The sequence below is a fragment of the Plutella xylostella genome, chromosome 12 (genome assembly GCF_932276165.1).
Source record: "Plutella xylostella chromosome 12, ilPluXylo3.1, whole genome shotgun sequence".
Taxonomy (NCBI): domain Eukaryota; kingdom Metazoa; phylum Arthropoda; class Insecta; order Lepidoptera; family Plutellidae; genus Plutella; species Plutella xylostella.
In genome coordinates, this window is record NC_063992.1 from 9,344,988 (window position 1) to 9,354,932 (window position 9,945).

Below are 9,945 nucleotides of genomic sequence, written 5' to 3' on the forward strand. Positions count from 1 at the left end.
TGGTCCACTGCGGGTTTGTGGGTTCACATATCTAGATGTGCTAGATATGCAGGTCCAGATCGTTCCACCTGCCGTTGCCGTCCCACATGTAACTGGAACTTTTTCATTGAAAGAAAGAAAGAAAGAAAGAAAGAAAGAAAGAAACAAAGAAAATACATTTATTTAGAGCTACACAAATACACCACTTACAAACATAATATCATTGCTCGTGAGTGTATTACTAGCTGCTCCGCCAAAAACGTCATGATATCTCAATCAATAGGTACAGTGCAGCGAGCACAGGATTCGATACTATATTCGAATCTACACGAAGGGTCACTTTTCCCAAACGCTAAACGTATTTAAATCAAATTTTAAATACATTTTGTACTAACTGACAGACGTATGACAGGCTACTAAATACGTTTAGCGTTTGGTGAAATTCCACCTAACATATTGAAAAAACAAATGTCACTTTTGGAACTAACTTGGCTTACATTTTGACAGTGACATTTGACGATACACAACGTTAACGGAGGTTCGAAACTTGTGCTCGCGACTATGATAGAATCATGATTAGCGCACCAACGAACAATCCGAAGCTTCCGTCCTTTGTAAGCTAAAGTGACCCTCCCCAGTTCAGTAAACCAGTAAAGGGACGCAAAACGGTGCAACCAGCACGGTACCTTTATAGACGTCGATAAATGTCACTGTATCGCGTTTTGTGTTAAATACGTCGATGAGATTTGTGGGACGTGTATTAAAAGACTTTTTGAACGTCTATAAAGATGTCATCCGGGTCAGGAAATTATGTATGTAGGTAGGTAATAATTACATAGGTATGTCCAGTAATGCGGAAATATTGGCACAGAATACTGAAAGTATATCTAGTTTCATCCTTGAAATTAACTGCGTGATGTGAATGTACCTTAAGGTAGTGCTTCCTCCTTTCAGTTTATGCAAGATCACAAAGGCGCATTTACCGTCACCTATTTAGGGCAAAGCCCCATTGCTGCGGTAAGTCGCCGCGCTGCGTTGTTATCCATGTATTTTTATGACATGACTCTGAAAAATGTATGGAAAACAACAATGGGGCCTCGTCCTAAGATATCTCATTTTTTTCGATGTTAATTTTTGCCAATACTTTCGTTAAATATTTCAATCTGCTGCTGCTGTTTTTTTTAAACTGAGAATAACCCTCTTCTACAGGGTGTTGCAAAAAGGGTATACTAAGCTGAAACCTACGTGTGCAGCATGTTGTATCTAAGCCCAAAAATTAAATCATAATGTCAATATTCGCTAAAAAATTAATTCATTTTCCATTGCAAAAAGTCACGTGGTAGGAGTCACATAGGTTTCGGATTAGTACTTATACCCTTTTTGTAACACCCTGTAGAACCCTTGCATATTATTATTATTTTATACGTATAATTTAGTTTAAGTTACGGGTTTACCTTTGTTCATCTTGTATGTTCCTTGTATTGTATAGTATTGGTATTTTCAATACGAAATCCTAGTCGATGAAAAAATATATAATCAGTAATATTTTCATCTTTTTAGGCTGGTCCAGCCATAGACGGACGTTTAATACACGCTAATTATAATAATTTATCGTGATTGTTTAATAATTATAATGCGATATAGATAATAAATGTATTTCAGCACATTATCACAATCTACAGGTTGCAAAGTTTCAATAAAGAGGTTTTATCACAAAAAGGGTTTGCTGAAAACTGATCAGGAACCTAGGACTGTATGGTACTGACTTTAATTGATACGAATTAGTAGTTCTTAACCTCTTCTAACAAAGAGATATAAAATATTATTATATTTACGGTCGATTGTTTAGATCACATTACGAGGTACAGTGTTGCAGATAATGGGCAAGATACAGACATAATTAGGAATTACCAGTGTAATTAAACAGACGTAAATTAATGCTTACAAAGTTATTTTAAACCAAGTGGAAAAAATATACGACTATGACAAAAAATGTGTATGCATGTAACAATTTATTTAGACAGCATAAATTAATTAATTTTATAGTTATGATGTACTCATGTTGGGTGGAATTTAGTCAGTGGACCCGTCGGCAGGCAGGCATGTAGGTACCCGAAATACAACTTTTGTTAAGAAAAATACAACAGTAAATTCTTTTTTTTTAAATCTGTTAGCATTTTTTTAAAGACTAACTAGCTAAGTATTTCCTATAATACTAGCGCAAAAGTGATATAGTGAGTAAGCTAGAAAAGGGGGATTATGAACAAAATATTAGAATTGACGACAAAATTGTTGATTCCCATGCAATAGTCATTTTGTTGATTTTCAATTAAGAAAATGATTTTTTAAAAACGAATTTCTTAAATTCGTAGAACAAAAGTTGTTAACAATGGCTCCCAGTCACCCTTTGGCATAGTACATATCACTTTTGTATACCTGCTACCACAAAACAAACGTTAAATAACTCTTAAATTGTACATAATTTTAAAAATTCGTATTGTACCGACTTCCTCCGATAACCTATATCATACTCGTATTATGATAATTCTTGTTTTACCATTTTGAGATATTTTTATTATGTTTTACAATATCTCTATATCTTTATGATTGTGCAATTAATTTATGAGATTATGATCGCAATAATAACCGTGACCATTTGAGATCATACCTCTAGACACGTATTATAATATAACAATTAATTTAAAACTGATATTAAAAAATATTTTATGTAGCAAACTTGTTATCGAAAAAAAAAACATAACTTAATCCTCCTTTTATCCAACGATATGTTTGTAATTAAATTATATAGGCACCTGGAGAGTTATAGGGCCATCCTTGTTGATGAAAATAAGTGGACAGGACACATCATACAAATACAAAACAAGTTCTAAAGAAATTATAAAGGGCTTTAAAATATTAGGTCATTAAAACTATACTCTAACTTAAAATATAAAATATTAATATAAGAAACAGTCCCTACAATGTATAAGTTAACATCAAAAGAACTTAACTTTTACTACCCATTTTCTCGCAAAGTGCAAAGAATAAAGATTGTGCAGTAAAATAAACATTTATTAGTCGATTAAATTTTCAGTCACGTTTAAGTTTGGGCAGTTTATGCTAAAGTAGTACGCTGGGGAAAGGGTAAAGGTCTCTTGGACCGACTACTACTTAGGTACATAGTCACTTTTCTTCATTGAAGCTCTTTTTAAAATAATTATTTTACCAAGACGACGGACGACCGAATGGCGCAGTGGTTAGTGACCCTGACTACTGAGCCGATGGTCCCGGGTTCGATTCCCGGCTGGGGCAGATATTTGTTTAAACACAGATATTTGTTCTCGGGTCTTGGATGTGCCCGTAAAATGGCAATAGGCCCGCCCCCTATTACATTGGGACTAACATAACACTCTGGCGAAAAGTGGGTGCAGCAATGCACCTCTGCCTACCCCGCAAGGGAGTACATTAGTACAAGGCGTGAGTGCGTGTTTTTTTTTTTTTTTTTTTTTTATTTTACCAAGTGTTTTTTACCATCGCATTTAGTTTTAGATATAAATATTAGCTCTTCACCTCTCCATTTTTGGATGCTCAACCTGATATAAACTGCCCCAATTTCACTGGCACTAGCTGGCTAGTCAAAAGTGGGTGTGTTAGCGCCTAATTTACCTAAGGGAGATATATAACATGTCCCTCCTTGCATCGCAAAGAGCGTATTAGAAGAATGCGTTAATGTTACGTTATAAAATTAATAATATGTGGAAAAGAGAAACATACATAAATTAGGATATTCCCTAAACTTGGACTGGACCAATTTGGATTAAACACAAAGTGGATTAGAGGACTCACAGAACTGAAAGCATACAGAAATAAAGCTCATTAGCTCAGCGAAATTTCAGTAGCGTTTCTACTAGGTACTTAGACCACTTCTTCTAGCACATGACAATAATCATGCAGAATAAAATATACTTATGATGCCATGGGATAGGAAATTTTTTAATTTTTTTAATTTTTTTCCCAGAATTTTTTATTGATCACAGATTACTTAACAGTTACTTAATGCTAGTGATACAAGAAACACCCAAGTGGTATAACAATTTCAATTGTTAAACTATGCCACTATTTCACTATTAAGACACAAAAACTTGTACTTATTCTCAATATTTTTTAAGGTTTTACTTCTTTATAAATATGACAATCACAAATAAATAGCAATTAAATTTTGGAACTGGTTATAATGTCACGTTCATTTATTGGTTTTCATTACGTTTTCCATTTAATTTAGAAATTAATAAGCTTTATTGATTGTTTGTATTGTTTGTTTATTTTTGTCGGTGGATACAGTCGCGGTCATAAGTCCGACAAAGTTTTAGGTCCTTAAACTAGCCCTTAGCCCCCCTTAGTCGTTTGATCAAACAAAATGGTTCCAATCGTTTCTATGGACATAAAAGATTATCCTTTCTACCCAAAGTTAAATCTCACAGCGACAATACATATTTATATGTTTATTTTATGGAATATTTACGGTATTACCTACATCGAAGGGTTAAAGGAAATTTGAAAGAGTATTTATTTGGAACTTACTGTGCGACAAACTTATCTGTTCCGGTGAGAGCGAACTAAATTGATCCATATCTCATTACTTACTAATGAATTGTATATTGTAAAAGATTAGATGGGTTTAGGGGCCGTCCATTAATCACGTGAGGTCGTTTTTCTCGTTTTTTGACCCCCCCCTCCCCCCTGGTGATATTTGGTGAGGTTTGGGACCAACCCCCCCCCCCCTCCCCCCCCTGGATCACGTTTATTTTTTTGGAAGTCTATGTAAAGGCAATTTTTGACTTGAAAAAATATAGGTCATATTACAAATCGTTAAAATTTTTGCGCCGTCAAAAATATCGGTTAAAGAAATACCTAATTTTTGTCAAAAAATTAATACACGTGATGTCTAACAAGAACCCCCCCTCCCCCCTCGTGATGTTTCGTGAGGTTTTCAGTACCCCCTCCCCCCCCCCCCCCCTTTGAGCCTCACGTGATTAATGGACGCCCCTTATTAACACTGCCAGAGCGAATTAACAATACGAGCAAACTTAAAATCTTATACATAGAATTGAGGAATTATGCATGAGCTGTCACCGGAACAGATAAGTTTGTGGCCCTGTACCTACTTCCATCCGATTGTTTGTTTCTTTCATAAAAACTTCAATCTGCTCAAAGTGAGCACGCAAAGAGTGAGACATAAACCCAGAACAATGTATTTTACTGGCGACACGTTTGTCATGAAACCTTTGATGTATTTACTATTTTCATGACGTAAGTAGGATTTTACATCCTGTATTACGTTATTTAACTACCTACCGACGTTTTGTTAAGTCTTTACGCAGCTCAACTTTCAAGTTTTGTTGAATTCAATATTTCTGGTATTTTTCATATGTTGCTAGGGCGCGGTATTAGGTTCGCACACGTTCGTATGAAAGAGTCTACATGCCTAAAAATAAAAATGCCTCTTATGTATAAGCGAAAAGAAAATTTAACAGTTATGAAAGGTATTCTGACACCGCATAAGTTTGGATAAAATTAATAAAAGTAAATGCAGGTAATCTCTATTTTGTATTCAGATGTCTCTTTTTATATAAAAAAAACTCCTGAAGAATGTAGGATTTGATTAATGGGGGCTCAAGCTGAGATATCCGAACACAGACATTTACTTAGGTACGTGACTTGAATACTAAAACCCTAAATTGTGTGAAGCCTAGCTTTCAGTTCTAGGAAGAGAATGATACCCTGTGAAAGCGTATAACGCTATTTACCTGTCCTCAGGTCAGCTCAGTATTTGATCTGATTTAATAGATACGGTGTATACCTAGAATAAATTTTGCATAAATTTTCAGACCTATGTGAAAAATCTTCGTAAGTTCCAATTATAAAGTATTGACAATAAAGAGTGTGATTTTGCTAAGCCTTTTTATCATTGTCAGTTATTTACTTACATTTACATAGGTGTATTTTAAAAACAAAATACCGTTTGGCTTCTTAACGGATTTGTCCTTAAATAAATAAAATACATCGATAAAATACGGTATGTAACAATTAGTTAGAATCCACTTCCGTTTTCAGGACTTTGATCACATTAATAAATAAAACTTAAGTTGTAAACTTTATGCCACGACTCCTATATATATTCGTAAAAATATTATTAATAAGTCACAAGAGCAACAAAATTTCTAAAAAACCTTTCTTCGCTTACTTATTTTCTAAAGTTTTTCTGAATGACCAGCTAACTGCCATTACAATAATTCAGTTTAGTTACATTGGGTGTCAATCTGTTAACAATACTGAAGTTAATAAATAACCAATTAGACAACTTAAAAAAACTAACTACGGTTTAACTTTCGTAGCTTTAGTGCCAATTTCTCCATAGTCGGTTAGACCATAACCAGGGAGTAGTGGTTAACTTTTGACACATCTGTCATGAATTTTATATGAGGATGACGTATAATTTATAAATCAATCCCTGTCGGTTAGATAACCGGCTATGGAGAAATTGGCACTTAATATTCCCTGTTCTTTATGATTTGGTGGTAATACAAATTATACATACATACTTTAAGGATCATACCTACTTTTTATGTGCATTTGCACCTACACAATTATTTTAAATATTATGTTTCTTGCTCATTCAACCACTGAAGTTTTTTACAGAAGTAGACTAAAAGCTTGAAAAATGACCAACTTTTTTTTAATAATGAACATGAACGCCAAACTACCTGCCTACCTAATACACGTACGAATGAACTGTACACCTGACTGACAAAAACCAGATGTCATATTATATATGGCGTACCGGCGTGACCCCTGGCTCTTGCTGGCCAGGTGCACAGTTAATTCGCACGAGTAGTACCTGTACGTACTCATACCATATACCATTTATATACTAAATCATTAACTCTCCGTCCGCAGCGTTTCAACGGGCGTGACCTGCTGACCCTGAGCGAGTCGTCGTCCTGCGGGCGCTGGAGCCTCGCCTGGCGGCTCAAGGTGTCCCTCGAGGCTCACGCAGGGTCCACCTCCCCGGAGTCTCTCCGCAGCATCAGCAACTCCAGCCTGCGGGAGTTCGAGGAGGAGCTCACCGGCGAGGAACTCACCACCTTCATGTACCAGGTCAACTGCGATATTGGCGGCCTGACCTGAGACGCGATGGCACCGCGCAGCCAATGGCAGGACACGTCCGTTTGAGCTGGCGCCTCGTGATTGGCTGGTTTGTTTGGTTTTGTTTTGTCGTCGACAGCGGCGAATGGGCGAGTGTTTAAGCGATCCTAAGTTGACGTAGTAGAATTGTTTGGTGATTGGCTGGTTTTGTTTCGTACGCTCCGTCGTCGACAGCGGCGAATGGGTGAGTGTTTCAGCGATCCTAAGTTGATGTAGTAGAATTGTTTGCGTTTGCTTTTGAAGGGAAAATGTTGTGAGGAAATTAGTTTTTCAAGCCCGTCCTTTTTGTGTGGAGGCTATTAAGTACAGAGGAGAAATGTCCTGACAAAAAGTAGATAACAACACGAATTTCGAGATAAAATATTCTTTAACTTTCATATTCAATCTGTCCGTGAACGTAATTATATATCGAAAAAGTATTGTATAAAAAGTTTGTGCCAAAATTGATTTCAGGATTGTTTTGTAGATGAAGAGACGTGCGCGTTTAAGACAATATTATTTATATTAAGCTTATGTGTGTCCATTCCAGTATAACTTGTATGGAATAGTTACTGTTAGTATTAGCGGATTTGTTATAAGATTTAAGTAAGCAATTAGGTAAGTGCTGTATATAAATTATGAAAGTCAAAAGTATTAATAATATTATACTTAATGTAAGTAAGAATGTTATTCCTTGAACAAAATTTTATATTCGGCTAAAAAAATATGGACCAGCCCCTGAATTATATATGTATTATACTATAATATAAATAATTATATGGTCCTATTTCAAAAAACTCATTGTGTATTTGACTAAACATCTGTTGAACATGGTATTTTGTGGTATAGTATAGCCGTCAATTTTGTGCCGTCTTAATTTAATTATTTTCATACAACAACATAAGTAAATTAGTAATTTATTATTATATATCTTTGATATGACACAATATTCATTCTGTTTTATATATTTGTAACAAAATCAAAGACCAACAGTAACTGTTACATTCGAATAGTAAAATATACATTCGAACAGAAAAATCTTATTAGGTATACCTACTTAGTCAAATAATTGAAAAACTTACTTTTTATTTAAAAAGCAAACTTAAGTAAATCCGTAAAAATATCATTTTTTCATTCGTTTTTGTAAAAAATTACTTAACTTAGTCTTATTTAGTATTATTTTTATGATAAATGCTGATTGTCGTCATAGACAATTTTACTGTGTATTTTTGTTAAAATTAAAACGATTATCTTTGTAAATAATGAAAGATTATAAATATAATTTATATTAAGTTAAAAAAAAGGATGTGTTGTTATGTGTTTCATAAAAAAACATTTACACCGCTGAGACTTAATACACGGTGTTTCAAGATGGGTATAATTGTAAGCCGAAAAGGTAGCAGACAATATACACTACACTCAGTACTCAGTTTACACAGGTAGCAATTTTTCTTTGAATTTGCAAAAAAAGAACTTTTTTTGTCTGTTGTTCATATAAATTTTATTAATCACGTGACCCTTAAAACTGCTAAATGCAACTTTTTCTCAATTTTCAAAATATGTTCAGTTTAAGTCTCTGTCACTTTCGGCTTACTTTACCAAAAGTGCAACACCAGCAAAAGATTAAAATATTAATTATTTGTTTATTTACTTATTTTTGTCTACCAGTGTCTAAAGTAACTACTCAACGTACATACGTACGTTATGACTATGACTAATCGTAAAACGATGTACTATTATATACTATGTATAACATTGTGTATAATTTACTCATATTCAATGATTTGTTTGAGTAATATGTATGTATGCATTTTCATTTTAAAACCCTTAGTGCTCATATTGAGTTTTTTTATAAAATTGCATTCTTTGTATTGACTAAAAGTAAATTAAAACGTAGGCTAAGGTGATGCAATTAGTATTTGGTACGTATGCTGTTAATTCTTTGTGTCATTTTTATTACGACTTATATGTCTATTAGTACCTAAAATCGGCCCCCAATTGTTATAAAGTGAACGTTGGTGCTGAATTGGTGATAGGAGTATTTGAAAAATGGTTGTTAAGAATTAAATAATTATTGATGTTCTTGTAAATAAATATTTGTTAAATGGAGAAATAAATGCTATAAATAAATTAAAACCCGCATTGTTATTTATACTTTCATGCAGTAAACTTAGTAATGATTATGCTATTTTATACATATACGCAAGTATGTATTTGATTTGCACTTAACACACAGTTAACAGTAGATATTTGTAATTTATATCTTCGAAGTTTGACAAGGGTCGGTTCCCTTTCCTTAAAATATGAGTTAGAACGACTGCGTTAAATGATTTTCTATTTGCCGTTGGCTACATAGAATATAAATTATTGAAATTTGCTTACGAGTTATCAAAAATGATGTTTTGTAGTAACATAGCTTTGAGACTTTTATAATAGGTACTTAAATATAAATAATAAATATGTGGGGACATCTCACACACGGCCATCCGAACCCAAGCTAGGTAGAGCCTGTGTTATGGATATCGGACAGCTGATACATCTACACATATATACACACATAGATAGATAGGTACATATCAAATATAAATATCAACACCCAAGACCCGAGTACAAATATCTTGTTTTAAACAAATATCTGCCCCAGCCGGGAAGCGAACCCGGGACCTTCGGCATAGCAGTCAGGGTCACTAACCACTACACCAGTCGGCCGATTTACCCCCGTGTTTCGGTCAGACGTTGGTACTTAAAAAGTAAGAATTCGCAATTCGTAGCAATTCCTGG

The 9,945-nt window shown here is 34.3% G+C and overlaps 1 protein-coding gene across 2 annotated transcripts in view; it reads left to right on the forward strand.

Annotated features, from left to right (window-relative positions):
• Nucleotides 1–8,456, forward strand: part of LOC105384698 (pyrokinin-1 receptor) — a 74,347-nt gene extending 65,891 nt beyond the window's left edge. Inside the window, exon 6 of one of the 2 annotated variants that reach the window (XM_048624338.1) lies at nucleotides 6,937–8,456. In XM_048624338.1, the coding sequence (XP_048480295.1) occupies nucleotides 6,937–7,167 (231 nt within the window). In that variant the 3' untranslated portion in view covers nucleotides 7,168–8,456. The remainder of the gene's footprint in view (nucleotides 1–6,936) is intronic. The other variant, XM_048624339.1, reaches the window with a different exon arrangement.
• The last annotated feature ends 1,489 nt before the right edge of the window (nucleotides 8,457–9,945 follow it).